The sequence below is a fragment of the Olea europaea genome, chromosome 17 (assembly GCF_002742605.1).
Source record: "Olea europaea var. sylvestris chromosome 17, O_europaea_v1, whole genome shotgun sequence".
Classification (NCBI taxonomy): Eukaryota; Viridiplantae; Streptophyta; class Magnoliopsida; order Lamiales; family Oleaceae; genus Olea; species Olea europaea.
In genome coordinates, this window is record NC_036253.1 from 24,596,119 (window position 1) to 24,615,669 (window position 19,551).

The following is a 19,551-nucleotide window of genomic DNA, read 5'->3' on the forward strand; positions in this document are numbered from 1 at the left end:
GGATGGAAGTGGTAGCCTTTTGGAGAGGATGAACAGTTTTTTTAATTTTTTATTTAATTATTTTATTATAGAAATTGTAAATATACCATTTTACCTCTATTTAATTTGTCAAGTGGTGTCAAAAATTTTATTTAAGGGTTGATTAACGAAAGTATTGGATGAATCTGTCCAATGGACTACAAGTGTCTTTAAAATGAACGGTTTTGTACTGCGACAGTAAAAATAAAAGGTTAAGGTATAATCAACAGAAAATGAACGATTTGGGACCGCTGCTGCAATTATTCTTAAATAAAATCGGATTAAGTGCATGAGCGCTGATAATTAAGTGGGATCCACACGGGGCTGCGCAAAAGGTCGGGCCCACACTTACAATTCCAGCTTTTACCCTTGCTCGTCATGTTCTCTATCGTTGAATTGTTCTTGCAGATCTGGTTTTGCATTATCTTTCTCTCTCTACATTTCTACTTCTCTCACACAGCCGGACGCACCTCAAAATATGGTCATCAAGAAAAGATAGAGGGGGCCAACTTGTCTGCCTCCGTATTTTAACAGAAAGACTTAATTTGAAACTGCGAATAATCAGTATAGAAACATCCAGGAGATCTGATAAAGTTCCATTTTTTCAGGTAATTTGTTGAATGTTTAGTTTAATTTTTTGTATTTCTTCGTTTGGTTTTAAATTTGAATGTAATTTGTTGGATTTAAATAAATTTTTCATGAAGGGATCATGATTAAAAGTGGTAGTTCAAAGATTTTGTTAGTTTCACGTGACATTTGTTTGGAGATATGAGAATTGAATTACAATTTACTGTGGTTTGTGGTTAATTTTAAAATATATCTTAGCATATTTATATGTCTATTTATGGCTAGTGCTCATGGTAAATATACTGTTTTGTCTTCGGATAGGACAAACTGAGTAATGATATAGAAATGGGGAGGAAAGGAAGCTGGTTTTCCTCAGTAAAGAAGGCTCTTACCCCAAATTCCAAGGAAAAGAGAGCCCAGGTTTGTTCGAATCACCGCATAGTTCCCCTGGCTATAATTTAAGTGCATATTTGATGCATAGTATTAAATTGGACGGTACAATGATCAAGATTTAAAATGTTTTTTTCTTCTTCCTTAGTATTATTCAGTATCGTCAAATCTTACTGTCGAACATGCCATAATTGTTTAAGTGGTAATTACACCCACCCCTACATTTAAATTTTCAACTGCAAAAATAGGATTTTGTTATAAAATTAAAGGGTGGAGAGAAAATAAGAGAAGAAATAAAGAGTTAAAACTCAATTGTGTATTATTATGAACCAATGTCCTATATTTATAGGGTCTAAAATGAGAGTAAAATTGTGTATTATTATGAACCAATGTGTATTATTAAAGGGAAGAGAGAGAATAAGGGAAGAAATAAAGAATTAAAACTCAATTGTGTATTATTATGAACCAATGTCCTATATTTATAGGGTCCAAAATAAGAGTAACAATTAGAATAAAATAGATCTTCTAAACTATAGATAAGACTTATCCATGTATCATGATAATACTAAATAATCGTCAATAATTATCTCATTGTTTTACAACACTTCCCTTTGATGATTATTTGTACAATAACTGCCTCGTTAAAATCTTGTTTGATAAAAATTCAATGGGAAAAAATCAAACAAGGAAAAAGAGTACAGTTATTTTGAAGTACTAAAAATAAATGCTGCCTCATTAAAACCTTGCTAGGAAAATCCAGTGGGACAAAACCTAAGCTAAGGAAAAAGAGTACAGCTACTCCCCCTAATGTTGATCACTGAAAATCTTTGAGTTGACGCATTTCAATCTCATGAACTAATTTATTGAATGTAGATGTTGGCAGTGCTTTTGTGAATAAATCGGCCACATTGTCACTTGAGCGAATTTGTTGGATATCGATATCGTCATTCTTTTGAAGCTCATGTGTATGAAAGAATTTTGGAGAAATATGTTTTGTCCTATCGCCTTTGATATAGCCTCCTCTGAATTGTGCAATACAAGCTACACTGTCTTCATTCAAAATTGTTGGACTATTCTTTGTTGAAATTAATCCACATGATGCTTGGATACGATGGGTCATGTTTTTCAACCATACACATTCTAGGCCTGCTTCATGGAATGTAATAATTTCAAAATGATTTGAAGATGTAGCTGTCAAGGATTTCTTCACAGATCTCTATGATATAGCCGTTCCTCCACGTGTAAACACATAACGTGTTTGTGATTTAGCTTTATGTGGGTCGGATAGATAACCTACATCTGCATATCCCATTAAAGCAGATTCCTACTTTTGAAAATAAATAATCCCAAATTAATAGTACCCTTTAGGTAACGAAAAATATGTTTAACAACATTTCAATGTCTTTGAGTTGGTGTAGAGTTATATCTTGCAAGGAGATTTACAGAAAAAATTATGTCAAGGCGAGTGCAATTTACAAAATAAGTTAATGCTCCAATTGTACTAAGATATGGTACTTTAGGACCAAGAACTTTTTCTCCATCTTCAAATGGACGAAATGGATCTTTTTTCACATCAAGTGATCAAACAACTATAGGTGATGCCAATGGACGTGCATTATCTATGTAAAAATGTTTTAAAAGTTTTCTGTATACGTAGATTGGTGAAAAAATAATCCATCTGCGAAATGTTCAATTTGCAATCCAAGACAAAATTTGGTTTTCCCCAAATCTTCATCTCAAATTCATTTTTCAAATAATCAGCAATTTTGTTGAGTTCTTCAGGAGTTCCAATTAAATTTAAATCATCAACATAAACTGTTACGATTGCAAATCCACTATTTGTTTTCTTTATAAAAACACATAGGCGGATATCGTGATTTTTATAACCTTTATTTAACAAATATTCGTTAAGGCGATTATACCACATGCGTTCGGATTGTTTTAATCCATATAATGATCTTTGCAATTTAATTGAGAACATAGTTCTCGAACACATATCGTTTGTTCCTGGTATCTTAAGTCCTTCGGGGACTTTCATACATATGTCACTATCAAGTTAATCATACAAATATGCAGTTACTACATCCATAAGGCACATATCAAGCTTTTGTGATATTGTCAAACTAATTAAGAATATAAAAGTGATGGTGTCCATTACGGGAGAATATGTTTCCTCATAATCAATTTTCGATCTTTGTGAGAAACCTTGAGCTACTGGTCGGGTTTTGTACCTTGTGATTTCATTATTTTCATTTCTCTTTCGTACAAAGATCCATTTGTATCCAATAGGGATTACATTTTCAGGTGTTCGAACAACAGGTCCAAACACTTTTCGTTTCTCCAAAGAATTCAATTCTGCCTGTATGGCTTCTTTCTATTTTGGCCAATCATTTCTATTTTGACAGTTTTTAACCGACTGTGGTTCAGGATCCTTATTCTGTATAATATCAAGAGCCACATTAAAGACAAAAATATTGTCTATAACAACATTATTTCGTTCCCATAATTTATGGGATAACATATAAATTATTGAAATCTCAATATTTTCGGACACTTGTGGCTCTTCAGAAGCCGTATTTTCAATATCTGATTGATCAATCTTTCCTATCAGCCGTCATTCATTGTCAGTCAGTAGAGTCGAGGCGCAGACGCTGTTGTAGCTCGATTCTCTTGTGGCCAAATGCGGCACCGCATAGAAAAATTAGGGAGGGGTTTGGAGGTTTTTTGGGGTGATTTCTTCCTCCTCCTATTTGATCTGCTTGGTCGGTTGCTGATTTGCTTGTTTTCAATTTGCAAATGGTGGTTGTTAGTAGTAGTGGTGCAGGTGGTTGTGGAGTGGATGTTGGTGTTTTGCAAATGGTGATTGTAGTACCGGTGGTGCAGGTGGTGGTGGTGGTGATGGTGTTGGTGTTGGCAGCGATAGTGGAGCAACGATTCAGTTGGGTATGAGTTGGGGGTTGGTAGGATAGGATGTGATGAAGAGCGTTTATGACCTATAAAATGGTTAATTTGTGACCAATAATAATATGTGATCAATAAAATCGATAGTTGTGATCAATTAATTTGATAATTTATGATCAAAAAATAACTTGTGACCAATTAATATGATAAGTTGTGGCCGTGAAATGAGTTCTGACAAAATTTGCGATTTGTGATCGAGAAATAATATGCGACCTATTAATTTGATAATTTGTTATCGATAAATAAGTTGTGACGTATAAAATTTGTGATTGAGAAATTCTACATGACTTATTAATATGAGAATTTGAGACCGATAAATAAATTTTGACTTATAAAATTTGTGACTATGACGTTATGTAATTATGATTAGTACATAATTGTGATCATAAACTGGAATATTGTGGCGTTAATATATTTAATTAATAAAACATTTTTAATTGTCTATTTAATTAATAAATTTTAATTATAACCTGATTTTTGAAATTTTAGAACCTATTTCTTAATTTTGAAATTGTATATTTTAAACACGCTGTTGTATTGTTCGCTATTGTTTAATGATATTGGTTTTATGGGTTTTAATAATTTGGTATATAATTTCAGAAAGCAAGTAAATCAAAGAAGAAGTGGGTCGACGAAGATAAGCCATCAGTTTCAGGTACGCCAAATCCAGATACTATCCAAGTATCTAATCCGCACTCGCTTCCTCCTTTGGAAGATGAGGAAGATGTGAAGTTGACGGAAGCAGAGAATGAGCAGACAAAACATGCTTATTCTGTAGCAGTTGCTACTGCAGCAGCAGCTGAGGCTGCTGTAGCTGCTGCACAGGCTGCAGCAGAGGTAGTTCGATTGACTGCAGTGACCCAATTGACAGGAAAACCAAAGGAGGAAGTGGCAGCAATTAAAATCCAGACTGCATTCCGAGGTCACCTGGTACGGTACTATATGAATGTTTATATTTCTTCTTCCTTATAGTGAACTTGACAAGACATTCATAAACATTTTTCTTGGTGGAAAAAGACAGGTTAGAAGTAATCGATTAAATGGAGGGACAGAAACGTGCATCTAAATCTAAAGAGACTCATTTACAAGAGCAATTAATTCCAGACCAAATTAACATAGCCGAGTATGATTGCAAAAGATTTGATAGCATTGATCATTCAGAAAATGAAGTGCTAAGACTGAACGGAGTGGCTAAAAATGATTCATGAAGCCTAACTCTAGTTTTATTGGCACTTAGGTTTGGCTTGTGGTTGTCAACTTGTTACTATTACCATTCTCAGATGCATAATATTGCATGTTAACTCACGCACAATTCTAAAGTTAAGCAAATATTATAGAATAACATCGCTGAACACTTTAAGATTGTAATGAATTGTTGGAAATGTGGTCAAAAGTTTAACCAGATGAGGATATTTACAGAGGAAGATTCAAAGAAAATTTCGGGTCAAAATTAAGGAATGGAACAAAAACTCAAATAAAAGCTCTTGTAATGGATGAAAATTGGCTAAAAACTATTGTTATCACCATTGAGAGTTTAGTCCAAGTATTTGTTAAGGTCCACCTACTCAACACAAAAATTCGGCAATATGGCTATGATGCTTTGAGGCACAGCCACAAAAAGTACGATGTGCCAAAAACCATCACATTTATTAATATCAAGAATTTTGGCTAAATATCTATTAAAGCTTCAGCTGTCCATTATTTTTGTTTTTCCAATCACAAAATTCAGCGGCAACACCATGCCATATAGATGCATTTTTTTCCTGAAATTCGTGTATATTATCTTTCATTTCAGACATTTCTAACTTGTAGATATGTCTCGCTTGTAATAATTAGCCATACTAGTAAAAAAGTGTTGGTTGTTCTGTCTTATTTGCTTCAAATTTTTGCATTTTGATTTTCTTTTTTATTATCGAATACAAATCTCGTTATGGAGGGAAATGAAGTGCTGGTTTACCATTGTCGCCTCTTAAACTCAGGCAAGGAGAGCATTGCGGGCGTTGAGAGGACTTGTCAGACTAAAATCACTTGTTGATGGTCCAACTGTCAAACGGCAAACTGCAAACACTCTGAAATGCATGCAGACTCTATCCCGTGTGCATTCCCAGATTCAGTTGAGAAGGCTCAAGATGTCAGAGGAAAACCGAGCACTCCAGAGACAACTTCTACAGAAACGAGCAAAAGAACTCGAAAGCTTGAGGGTTGGTTCTTTTATTAGCACCATTATCTTTACTCAAATCTATAAAATAATTATGAACATATTTGCTATCTTGAAAAGTTTACTTAGAATTACTTGTTGAAAGTTGAAAATAAGTTATGAAATTTAGCCTCTGTTTGGGAAGAATTTATAAATAGATATATATGAGTGGGTGAATAAATGGATAGTACTTGCGGGTCCATTAGAATGTATGGTTGACATAAATGTCCCGTTTCGTACCCATTTTTTTCAAAATGCATTTTTATCTCTCTTCTTTTCAACCACACATTCTTCATTAAAATAATATTAAACGTAAATAAAAAATATTTCCTTATTTTTCAACCACACATTTTCTATCAATTTACCATTCCAAAATGCATTTTTACATAAAAATCGTTGTCAAACACCTTCAAAGTTTTTTTAATTTATAAATGATTTATAGATTTTGCCAAACATAGGCTTAATTGTGACGTAAGAGTTCAAAAAAGTGGAACTTTTATTTGTTTTACTTCGAAGTAAGGAAAAGTGAGTTATCTAAACAAGTTTAGACAAGAAGTTATGTAAAAACAACTTAACCTTGATAAACTTAGCCAAATATGGTTATCAATGCTGTTAGAATGACTTTAATGCATCTGTACTACAAGAACTACTTTAATTCCACTCCATCGATTGAAGCATATTTTTCTCGAATAGATTTTATGGAGGAAAAAAGGAAGAAAAGAAAATCTTGCTGCAGGCTGATGTCATCAGGTGTGATGTCATTGGTTTGTTTTAAATTTATATTGCAAGTATCCTTTATTTTGTGGTGTATAAATCTTAGTTTCTTCTTCTTGTTTTCTCTTGTTTGGTTTTAATTTGAATTCCTTGTTGCACAAAACAATTGACCATTTCAGTAGCTAAACTGTTTTATAGTCTACTTCATATTTCTTGGTGTATGTTTTACACTGTGCAAATGAAAGCTTGCTGAAGGTTTCCTCCAGACAAATAGTGGCAAAATTGTTATTAGAAGCTATGATGCATTGATACAGACATGTGTGTCCGATACGATACGTGTCGAATATGTCGACACGCGATTTTTCAAAAAAGTACCGACACGACATTTCGTCTACATGTTGATTAAATTTTTTAAAATTCTTCATTTATATAGTATAAATATAGTTTATATTTTTTATTATTTTTTCTTTTTTAAATCGTTTAAATATGAGTGCCAATTTGTTAATTGAAGTGTCCGTGCTACAAAGATTAGAAGCTTAGGGTCAGAAAATCTTTTCATATTTTGATATTGAATATAGTCAACTTCAGAAAACAAGCATATCCCCTGATGATTAAACTTACTTAACCATCCTTGCATTTCGATGAAGTTCCTAGATATAATATCCAAATGTTACTGCAGATTGGAGAGGAATGGGATGATAGTCTACAATCTAAAGAGCAAATAGAGGCAAGTTTGCTGCAAAAGTATGAGGCTGCCATGAGACGAGAAAAAGCACTAGCTTATTCATACACTCATCAGGTACTTCTACTTAACATATTTCCAGCCTTATCGAGAAAAGAAGGAAAATGAATATCTGTGTGCACATATAAAGGTATAAGAATAAAGGGTCTTGCAGGAAAGCTTTTTAGTATATTATGCGCAAGAACTTGAAAAATCTAAAAGAAATTATTTCTCGTGTGAACTTTCCATGTTCTTTATGTAGATTGCTAAGATCTTACTGTTTCTAAAATTGTTTAGCATTGATGTATTACAAAAAAGTGAAATCTGTGATGCTCATAGTGGAAGATCTCACATTTTTCTTGGTACATTGCTTACTTTGAAGTATTGTCTTGTCATTTAGAAGAATAAGCATATACCTTTTACTTGGCTAATAGCACCTACCATAATCTAGTGTCTTGTTACTTGGTTAGCATCAGAACTTGCCCAAATGTGTCGATTCCGGCCTGCAGGTATTGTAAAATAAATGTTCGGTAGGGTAAGAAATGTCGGATTTTGGTTTTAATATGAACTTTTCAACTTGACAGCAAACCTGGAAGAAGTCCTCAAGATCTCCAAACTTACTATTTATGGATCCAACTAATCCTCACTGGGGTTGGAGCTGGTTAGAAAGATGGATGGCTGCCCAGCCATGGGAGTCCCAAAGCACGGCTGAGAAAGAACTTAACAGCGACCGCTTATCTGTCAAAAGCGCAAGCATAGGAGGAGAAATAACCAAGTCTTTTGCTCGTCATCAGCTAAACTCCGATAATCCATCTTCACCGGTCGGTCAAAAGCCCCATCATCCTTCAAGCCATCAGTCCCCCGCAACTACCCCTTCAAAGCCGGCTTCTTCAGTAGCCGCCAGAAAATTGAAGCCGGCAAGCCCAAGATTGAGCGCAATTAGTCAAGATGATGACACGAGGAGTATGTTCAGTATGCAGTCAGAGAGGAACAGGAGGCACAGCATTGCAGGGTCCATGAGAGACGATGAAAGCTTGGCGAGCTCTCCATCAGTGCCTAGTTACATGGCATCTACTAAGTCGGCAAAGGCCAAATCGAGGTTGTCAAGTCCATTAGGAACAGAAAATGGAACGCCAGAAAAGGGACCACCGGGTTCTGCAAAGAAGCGCCTTTCTTTCCCACCTTCACCGGCCAGACCTAGGCGGTATTCAGCCCCGCCAAAGGTGGACAACTCTTCCATCGCTGACAGTGATGCGAATGGAGTGATCAATTGATTATCTCCCACCGTTCTAAATTCAGCAGATCCCATAAGCTGACTGAGTTAAGTGGTAGAGAAAAAAATAAAGGAAAATATTGAAAGGATCAGTTTCCTTTGTGAAGTTCCACTTAAATTTATTTGTTTATTTGCTCTGTGGGCTTGGTTTGGGTTGATTTCAATTAGTCTCTCGAGTGATTCTTGCTATAAAGCTGTTTCTTATTCTTTCTCTCAGCTGTTAAGATTTTCATATTGTGAATTATTATTGGTGATTGTGTGTCTCTAACTTATTGTCTTAATTGACCATGAAAATTTGATTTCTTTTTCTTTTTCTTTTTTATGTATGTCAGATCGAGCATCCAAACATGCCAATATTATTTATTGACCTGGCTAACGGGCAATAGGCAGCAATAAATCATAAATTCACTAATTTAGAATAGCTTACACAATACAAAAATCTACGAGAGGATATAAAACGACTATAGCACAATGTGCCAACGAAGAGTTTACGTGTCATATCTTGTTCTACAAAAATCATGCCACTATAGTGAACGAAAGTTGATAGTGTTAATTAAATTTATTTTCAATTAAGCCCCTATTTGGTGGCCTTAAAATTTAATAAGCATGTTTTGAATAGTATTTTTTGGAGAATGTACATGTAAAAAATAAGAAAAGATTTTGAATTTATGCGTAGAACATTTTATTGTGGGATTGTATAGTTGAAATGAGTATGAGAAATAAATTAAAATAAAATAAAGATCACCAAGCGGGGGCTAAATCTTTTTACCTTCTTTCATCCTTGGGTACAATGAATCATTCGCAACGCAAGTGACATGTTACCTTTTCTGAACGTAGAAAAGTGTAATAGGATACACAAAAAATGATTTACTTTTGTATTGGTCCCTCTTGCCTAGCGGTCGGCTTGTGGTCGACTGCCTTCTTTTTCTTATTCTGATCGGACCTGTCATCCCTATTAAAAGTTTCACATGCTTCTTATCATACCAATTTAATCGTGGAAATTTTTTTATATTTAATAGATAAAGTATGGCCCATTTCAAAATTAAGAAGAAATATTTAAAACTTCAAAAATCAAATATTAATTGAATTTTGTATATGAAATAATTAAAAATGTATTTTATTAATTAAATGTATATTTTATTAATTGAATATTTTATTAATTAAATATATTGAGGTCACAATTATACATTATTTGGTCATAAATTACTTTTTGATCACGAATAAAAAATTGTATAGGTCACAAATTATTTAACCATCACAAATCAAAAATTTTATAAGTCAATATTATTGATTACAAATCCAAAAATTTATAGTTCATAATTTATTTATCGATCACAAATTACAAATCTTATAAGTTACAACTCAAATTTTCAGGTCACATTATTTATTGATCAAAGATTATGGATCATAAATCACAAAATTTGTAAGTTATAATTTATTTGACGGTCACAAATTATCAAATGAATTTGTTACAAGTTATTTCTCTATCACAAAAATAAGTTCTGAGTTCACATTTTTTATGTCACATATTATTTATTGGTCACAAATAAATTAATTTATTGATCACAATTAACTAAATAATTGATTACAAATGCCCCCACCTCATCCTACCTCTAACCACCGCCTTGACCACACCACCACCGTCTAGCATCACCAACATCGCTGCCACCATCGTAGTGAGCACTGCACAAATTCGTATCTCGTAGCTGTGAACACCGAGTGTCGCTTCCATTTTCAGATCAACTACCCCTAAAATCACGACGATCACTGTTACGAACACCGTACAACGATGTGCATATTAGCGCCTCATTGCGGCATTGGATTTGAAAGCACTACTTCCATTTTCAGATCTGAAAGCGCTGCTATTATTTTGGAAAGCGTCATTCACCATTTTCAAATTAGCAATGCCACATCTGGAGAGAGCGGTGACAGAGAAGGGGGAGAGAGTAGAGAGAAGATTGGAAGAAAAGAATGAAAAATGATATAGGGTTTGAGAACGAAATTTGATGAGGTGGATGGAGGTCAGGTGAGTATATAGATTAATCTAATTTTATAATATTATTATTAATATTGAATTATTATTTGATTTTTTTTATAAACGAACTTTAAGTCGAATTTTTGAAATAGTAACTTAAAAAATCTTATTCTCTATCATTTCCACTTAAACTTAAAGACATCTTTGATGCATTGACTTTGCACAAAATTAAGCCTCAGTTTGGCCTCCATTCTCATTATTTCTCTCTCTCTCTTATTTTCAATTACACAATTTTTCATAAAATAATATTACATGTAAATAATTTTTTTAAATTTTTTTTTAACCACATATTTTTCAAAAAAATACTATTTCAACCATTAAAATTTGACAATAATGAAAGCCAAACGGGGCTAAAACTAAGAAAGTTACTCGGTGCATTTCTACGGAAATCGCAGAGAGCCCGGCTGCAAAGAGAAGTCTTAACGCCCAAGATTTAAGGTCCATCTATATAGATCCATAGCTGTGCACCTATTTTGGGCTTTATTAGATACAGCCCAACACCTAACGCTATAAAACCTAGCAATTACAAATGCAGAAGGAAAACGGTAAACTCATCTGCTCGAAACTCTGCAACAACCGATGTACTAGCAACAAGCCAACAACAAACAGGTAATTTACTATTTTCTATATAATTCAGGTAGTTTACTATTTTCTATATAATTCATCAAAAGAGCTGATTGTTTTCTCGACGGCACTTCAGGTGGATTGGGGCTATGCTGAGGTTGAGATATATGCATTACTTTCGTAAAAACACATTTAAAGATGTATAATCCTTATGTATTGAAGTTGTAGCGTCTATGATTTTCTAAGTTTTGGTGACGTGTTTTAAACATCTTTATAAATTATCAATTCCTCAAATAATTGTATTATTCCTAGTCATGTGTAGAACTTAAATGCAATCCACCTTCCAAACCCCCGTCCTCTGCTCTCTCTGTGCGTGTGTAAAATTGATAACCCAATGAGTCCGACATTGTTCTATCTTGTTGTATATATACTGACTTGTTTCTTTGTTTTGCTAGCACGGTACTACTTATGCTATCGAATTGATGCAGGATAGTGAGTACAGCAATCATGGATGACAAGAGGAAACGAACGCTGGAAGCACTAGAATGAAGGTTTGCACAAGCAGAGGCAGAGCTTCATATAAAGCAATAGAAGAGCAAGAAAAGGCCAATTGAAGACACAGGGAAGGCCACTTCTAATACTAGACCATTATCGGCTGTAAACAAGCCATGTTCCGCTGCCTCTTTTAGAAAAAGGTTTACTTATATGCAATAAAAATTGTAAATAATGTTGTTCAACATTTTTTGTTTTCAGTGGTGTGGGAATTTTCTTGTGCATCGCTATTTAAATTTGTTAAATCAGGATATGATAAATAGCAAAAAAAATTAGACCTACATTGATGAAAAGTAATGATGTTCTTCAAAAAATATGTACTAGCTATAATTTTTTTTCCAGTCTATTGAAGTACTTCAATCTGGTCAACAGAAGTGTAGCGTGCATCCAGGATCATTAAACGACCATAAAAATAGATTGCACAAGCTAATCTTTGATTTTGGACAAGATGAAATTTGAAAGTTGAAAATATTTATCTTTATAAATGAAACTGATCCCAGCCCCAGTGGAGTGTTTCAATGTAGGTCATTTTAAATTTGAAAACAATTAGAGAGATTAGAAAAGATGAGCTCAAAATTCCTCCATGTTTGAGTCACATGTCATTATTGTCATTCACAACTGCACACAATCTAAACCATTGTACGAGAAATTACTTTTCTTTATATAATATATTTAATTATGTTAGGAAGAAATGAATAGCTATTGTCCATAAGAAATAAAATATATTAAAAAAGTGAAGATCTTTCCAAATTTCCTGATCAATTCTCTATTTTATCATTTTGGGGTGTATGGTGATGGTTTCTAGATTTGTGTATTTGTGGAATTTTGAACCTGAACTCTTATGTGGATTCTCATATAGAGGAGGTGCTTTTTGTTTTTGAAATGGAAAGGACGATGGCATAATGTGAAGACCTTATAGCAATAGTTCGAAAATCATATATTTTCCTTCCTTCTTGATATTTTTTTTTTTTTTTGTCATTTATTTTTACTTCATTGTGGGCCTGGAATATTACTATTTTCGAATAAAAACCTATTAATTTAGGATCTGATGTACCTTGCTTGAATGATACTGTTAGGCCTCCAAATATCTTTATAGGTGATAAGCTCTGTAGCACTGACACTTCAACTAGGATAACGTGTCCATATCCTACATGTGTCGATACTGACACTATTCGAATCCATAATTACTTTTCTTTTTTACTAAATATATAACTCAAAGTTATTAGTAAATAACAAATAGATACTCATATTTAAAAGATTTTAACAAGAAAAATTAATAACAAGTATAAAACTATATTTATAATATATAAATAAAGAATTTTAAAGAATTTAATCAACGTGTCGACAATGTGTCCTGTAAATACTTTTTTAAAAATCCCGTGCCGACGTATACATGTCAGACACATATTTGTGTCGATGCGTCATAGGTGATAAGTTCAAGTTAGGTTCACTGATATCTTCTGCACATCTAATTGTTGTTCTCCTTAATTATTTTTTTCAGGCAATATTTCTTTCAGGGGCCATACTATTGCAAAGGGTATTATTGTTGTTCTTAGTTATTGCTATTTCTGTTTGTGCAGGGATATTTATCTTTAGGTGTATCTAGAAACATTATCTTAGGGTTAAAACAGTTGGCTACCATAATTTACAGATATAAAAGCAAGTAAGCCAGCATACTTGGAGCTTTCTTATCCTGTCCATGAAAATTTGCTGCCAATGGGTGTTGAGGTCACTCTTTGTAGCCAGATGAGCTGTATGTTTTATTATTATTTCCTAGAAATTCGTATTTAACAGTTATTTTTTTCTGAATTTGCTTAAAAAATGCAGATTTCAAATAGAAAAACTGCAGTTGATTGTATTTTGCATCAGCTTTTTCAACATGGTGATTCAACTCAGAAGTACATGCAGGGATCCAAAAGCATGAAAATTTACAATTTCATCCTTCTTGATAATTTTGTACCTAAAAGTGGTAGCTCTAGAACACGAATTCAGGCTTTACAGAGCCGCTCAAAGCGATCTAAAAAGCACATGTCTCTAAAGCAACTTAAAAAATGTGGATCCTTTAATTTACCTCACGAATCCTGCAGGTATGACATGGTCCCTTTTAACCATTTAGTTGCTTAATTAACTTACTGTCTTCATATTTTTCCTTGTAGAGTAGTGGTTGAATGTTATTCGTGTGAGGGTGAGTCATATTTCCTTTCAGATATTATTAGACTCGTTATATGTGTCGAGAAAATGTTTTCTCCCTTGTATTATGTCAATTTTGCTACAATTCAGAATTGATTTAAAATGTATTTGTGATGTTTCTTGCTCCTATTAATTGTTATTGAACTTCCTACCTTTAAGGGTCAGTCATTTGCATATGATGCTCATCAAGACTATGAAAAATTATAGAGACATAATTTAAACACAATATGGCATTTCAGGAGAAAGTAGCTAGGGTCTGGAATTTATTGTGTTAGGGTCTTGTGATGCATGTAATTGAAACTAAAGACATTACCTCTAGGTATGTAATTACTGTTATGCCCCTGCAAAGTTGAACATTGTTGTGTAGTTGTAAATACTACATTCTTGATCAGACTGGCTGAAGAGATGGTTTCCAGTTGACTTATTCCCCTTTCCCTCTCCCTCTCCCTCTCCCTCTCCCTCTTCCTTTCCGCAGTGATTTATCAAACTTTGGACTGAACTCAAGTATGGTGGTAGAGAATCTCCTCTTTGATTGGCTTTGGTGGATAATGTGTGATTTAAATTTGTGGTTGGTTTCTGAAACACCATGTTTCTTTCAACTTATTTATTCACTTGCTTCTTTTTTGTATAATATATTGTCTTATTGAATTTTTATACAGCTCAGTACATGTCGAGTGGTTACGTTTTCAGGCCATGGTTTGTCTTTCTATGTTTTCTTGTTATGTCCAGTGCTGTAGACCACTTGTCTTTAGAATAAAGCAGGAGGGTTGAGGCACTGACAAATGGCTAGTTCATCTGTTTATGTATTCATCCCTCTAGATTTTACCTTAAACCTGATGCAAGAGATGTATTTCGTTTGTCAATGTATAATGATGATTAATCATACTGTTTCTTTGTATTCAAGGAGAATGATATGCTTCGAATTGTCAGATGAATTTATGGTTTTGCACTATAATATCTTGTAACTTTTCTTTCACTTCTTACAGCTTCGAAACATTAAAGCCTCTGCACAACAGATTGAAATTGTATATCCAGCAACGAGTGAAAAATGTAGGGTCAGTAGAAATTCCCATCATCTGTGTTTTTTACATGGTTATCCATTCATGTTATAGTATTCATTAAGTGGGTGAATGATGTTGCAGGGAAAATCAGTTAGCTCAGTGCCTCCTCAATGTCAACCTACTTGGTGCGGTTATTCAAGGTTAGAGAACATCACTCATACTTAAATAGCTACCAAAATTATTTCAAGTAATCCCTTTCGATACTACTCATTGATAAAAATGTGAATAAGACTTCTCTTACCTATCATTCGCGAAGAGAGGACCTCATGCTGGCTACTATCTTGAGTTGTCATCATAGTACTTGAGGCTGAATTATTTGTCTTTCATAAAAGTGAGAATAGCAAACGACAGTTTTTGGAAAAAGATGAATGGACTTCAAATCCTCTTCCAGTTGATTTCCCGCTCTTTCCAAGTTTTATCATTTCTTCTTCTTCTTCTCCTACTCCTCCCGTTTGTTTTGTTTTGTTTTATCTTTGTTTTTTTGAGGAAAAGTAACCAAAAAAAGTTTATTTAGATTCTGAACACAAGTCAATTATGAATTGCTAGCCCCCAATAACAGATTAATGCTTTCATGGAATGAAATTCCACAAAAATCTTGCATCCTCATCATCTTATATAAAATCACAACTATTCATCCTCGCCCCAACATAAGACTTGCAGTTTACACCCTCTAATCACATTTTTAAAATGTAGTATTGCATTAAGTTCTTGGAGCTTGTCGTTAGTTAAAAATCACTTTATATTTACATTTAGTTGATAATCCAGTTCACCAGTTCTACTATATCGAAAAGGACGTTATGTTGCTTTTTTGCAATTAAAATAATAACGTTGATTAGTTGTGTATACTTGTAGTTGTTCAAAGTAAAATAGTTTCCTGCAGCGGAATGTGTGGCATCATTGTACGGGAAACTAAAGAAACATTTGGAATTATTACTGAAGATAACAAATTCCGAGGTAATGTTTTCAATTTCAAAGGTGAATTATTTACATTACAATTGTTTATTTTTCTTTTCAGATATTTTACTCTCTTTTGGAGAAGGTAAATAGTATGCGTCTTTCTGGATGGTGCTTTATTTATTTTCTTGTAACTATTTCCAAGGTAATTTTTCCTATGTACATGATGGTTTTTATGAGCAACCGTTTATGGACAAGCTTCAGGTTCCTCTTACGTAATATTTTAGTTACTTTAAAAGACAGTTGGTACTTTTCAACATCCTCACACTTTTTACTTAATTCGACTCGTTGACAAAAGATTGCTTATTTGAGATTGGATGATTTAAGAGACGTCTTTGATCTAGGAAGCATGGAATCATTGAAACCACAGTTGGATAAAAAATTTAAGATTTTAGAAAAATGGCAGAATTTTATTGCAAAATTCTCCATTTTTTTTTTGGGTAAATGAGATTCATCACGATATTTTAGAATTTGATTTAGTTCTGCAATTAATAAATCAATTCATGTGCATAGCTCTTCTTCTTGTCTCTCTCCCTTATTTATTTATTTATTTTTTTTGTAAATGAGATTCAACATGATATTTTAGTTATGAATTTGATTGATTGATTCAATTTTGCAATTACATGTTGCAAATCCTCTTGAAAGAGAGGGGTGCCTTTGGAAATGCGGACACAGGCATTAACCTTAATGTGCATAACATCATCTCTTTGTTCCTTTTTTGAGTTACGAATTATTTTTTTTAAATTACAAGGGAACTTGTTTCTGTGTATGAAAGCATAGATTGCGGAAATTATTTTACAGGTTCTAGAAAAATGTTTACATTACATGCGTAATATATTATTTAAAATACATTACATTGATTATATTTATCTAATTCCACGACTTACGTTTTGACAAATTGTAAGACATTGTCATTTCTGCAATTGGCATGTTTCAAATTGATATATAAATTTATCTATTTACCCGTGTATTTTACTTATCTATCATATCCTCCAAAGTCTTGAGAATCTGAAGATTGCCTAGTTCTAATATCATGAGCATGTCTGGGTGAGCTTGTATAGTGCTTAAAATTTGTGCTTACCACAACATGCACCATATGTTGTAGCATCATCACCGTTTGTGCTTCTTAGTCTCTTGACTCTCTGCTATATGTTGTGTTTGTACCTTTAAAATTTTAGGCTTTTAGCGGTTAGTGAAGTAACTTGGCATGTATATATTCTTGTTTCTTTACGGTGGCCTAGAAGAAATCGTTGTTTCTTTTGACTTAGTGATTAAGTTTTAGATTTTTATGTTTTGGTTTGACAAACTCTAGGCATCTTGGCAATATAAACTTACATGACAAGGTCCAAATCTTGTTATCTGTTCTCCCCAACTTTCGAAGGGCAGATAACGGGCATTTTGTTTTTGTGGCCTGGCAAAAAGATATGAACCAACAGGATAATTTCGAATTCTCTCATGTTCATGGTCTGTTTGTCATCGTTTTGGATGCATATAAGCAGTCTCTAGAGATTGGTTGCAGCTTCCCATCTTTGAATTATTAACAGCAGATTGTTATAAATAAATGAGGCATCTTTACTGCCTGTGTGACAAGTCTGTATGTACTAATTGTCTAATCTTTTTTTATTATTCGCAGTTTTGCCCAAAAAGCTTTCCATTTTTAAATTCAAAGCTAATTGCTGGGAGATAACACTGCATGGAGATAAACTACAGCTAGAAACTTGGGTCCTATGATCATATATAGGTTTGCTCCCTACCACCAGAACTGTTTCATAGTTTATATCTCCTAGCTACAATTATTAGATTTCTGATATCATTTTAATGCAATATTTTCCGTGAAGTTTTGCTGATGTGATATATATTTTATATTTTCATTTATTCAATCCAAATGCAATTGAAACTCTTAACAGATTCGAGCTCAAAAGCCCTTAGCACAGATATAATCAAGTTCAAAAGAGATGAGTATTTGAACTTGCAGCTGCAGGAGGTTTTTAGCATGGGCTGTGACCGCTCAGTACATAATGAACTAAAATAGAAACTGTAGTGCAAAAAGTAAGAAAGTCGATTTTTAATGGCACGATTGGTAAGGTGAATGGGATTATACTAGACTGTATAATCGACTGTATAATCTGAAAAGTAATATTATTCATGTCCAGTCTCCAGCTCATGATTTATTACCATTGTTTTGGGTTGTACAAACATTAGAATTCATACATGAGCAGTTAGTAGAAACTGTGATCATGGATTCTATCTGATCAACTAATCCTTTCCATCTAAAGAATTCTTATCTGTTCTTGCATCTTTATCTAATGATCAAAGATCATCCTAATTGTGGGTTTTTTCAAGGTTTTCCACTGGCAACATGCCTGCCTTTGATGGCGAAAGATGATGACGAGGTAGTCATTTGTTTACAAGAACTCCCCGAGAAGAACTATCTTCTTCATTTAAGGTGATTTTGCGTTTCGCAATTTGATTTGGAAGGCCTTAAAACTAAAGTCTAAAGGTCGTTTTCTCCATTGTGTGGAAACCTGATTTAGGGTTTGGCTAATGGTTGAAGAACTACGATGGAATTATGGTCATTTTGAGGACTTTTTCAGCCATTTTGGTTTTGTAGTTTTACCAAGTACTGAAAGTTTAAAATTTAGGTATTATTGATTAATATTAAGAGTTAATTATTGTCTAATAGTTCAATGGAAATGGTTTCTACTGTCCGAGAACTATCAAACTACTGAGTAAAGAACTCAGTTGAAAATTAATTAATATTCCAGTTCTCATCTATTTTGGATGGTTTACCGTAAAGTTCTAACTAGTTTGCGACCTATCGAATTCGTATTTTTCTAAAGTAGTTGTAATATATACCTATAAAAGAAAATAACTTAGTCATAATCTCGTAGAACACACAATGTAACGTGGTCAACGCCCCCAAAAACATCGAAGGATTCGCATGCCATGGATAAAGAATTCAACACTATAAAGAAAGGGTGCAAATGTATCAAATGTTTTTTTTTTTTTTTTGACCAATAATTTGGGAAGTTTTATTTGATATGTACGAACACGTCTCTTCATGGTAATGACTAGTAGGTTCGTAAACGGATGGACAATTTTGTCCTCCTACAATCTGGAGTGTGCAATGAATTTACACATTTTTATACACACATTTACAAACATCGATTGGTAATTATTATACAATCGGTCTATGAACATCTCGTCGAATTCCGAACGTTCTCGTCCTGTACCGTTGAGCTATTTCCACGCCCTTGATCTGTCCGTTTTAGATCGTCAACGTGTCTTTATGTCTTGGACTTTCGCGTATGTGTGCGCGGGTGAGTCACCAGAATATGTTGGCAGCACAATGCA

General features: G+C 33.6%; 2 protein-coding genes across 3 annotated transcripts; both read left to right on the forward strand.

Annotated features, from left to right (window-relative positions):
- The first annotated feature begins 410 nt into the window (after nucleotides 1–410).
- LOC111365492 (protein IQ-DOMAIN 1-like) lies at nucleotides 411–9,154 on the forward strand. 2 transcript variants are annotated; one of them, XM_022986048.1, is made up of 6 exons: nucleotides 411–626; nucleotides 903–1,005; nucleotides 4,537–4,866; nucleotides 5,916–6,137; nucleotides 7,527–7,646; nucleotides 8,153–9,154. In XM_022986048.1, the coding sequence occupies exons 2-6, from the start codon at nucleotides 931–933 to the stop codon at nucleotides 8,840–8,842; spliced, it is 1,437 nt and encodes a 478-aa protein (XP_022841816.1). In that variant the 5' UTR covers nucleotides 411–626; nucleotides 903–930; the 3' UTR covers nucleotides 8,843–9,154. The 2 variants fall into 2 exon arrangements, with proteins under 2 accessions (XP_022841816.1, XP_022841815.1); XM_022986047.1 differs by having other exon boundaries at nucleotides 907–1,005.
- A 1,702-nt stretch (nucleotides 9,155–10,856) lies between these two features.
- Nucleotides 10,857–18,848, forward strand: LOC111365751. The gene is made up of 12 exons (XM_022986286.1): nucleotides 10,857–10,867; nucleotides 11,364–11,421; nucleotides 11,514–11,597; nucleotides 12,032–12,132; nucleotides 13,492–13,529; nucleotides 13,644–13,720; nucleotides 13,820–14,079; nucleotides 15,169–15,237; nucleotides 15,325–15,383; nucleotides 16,096–16,197; nucleotides 17,831–17,938; nucleotides 18,541–18,848. Exons 1-11 carry the CDS (start codon nucleotides 10,857–10,859, stop codon nucleotides 17,926–17,928), a joined length of 957 nt encoding a protein of 318 aa, XP_022842054.1. The 3' UTR covers nucleotides 17,929–17,938; nucleotides 18,541–18,848.
- The last annotated feature ends 703 nt before the right edge of the window (nucleotides 18,849–19,551 follow it).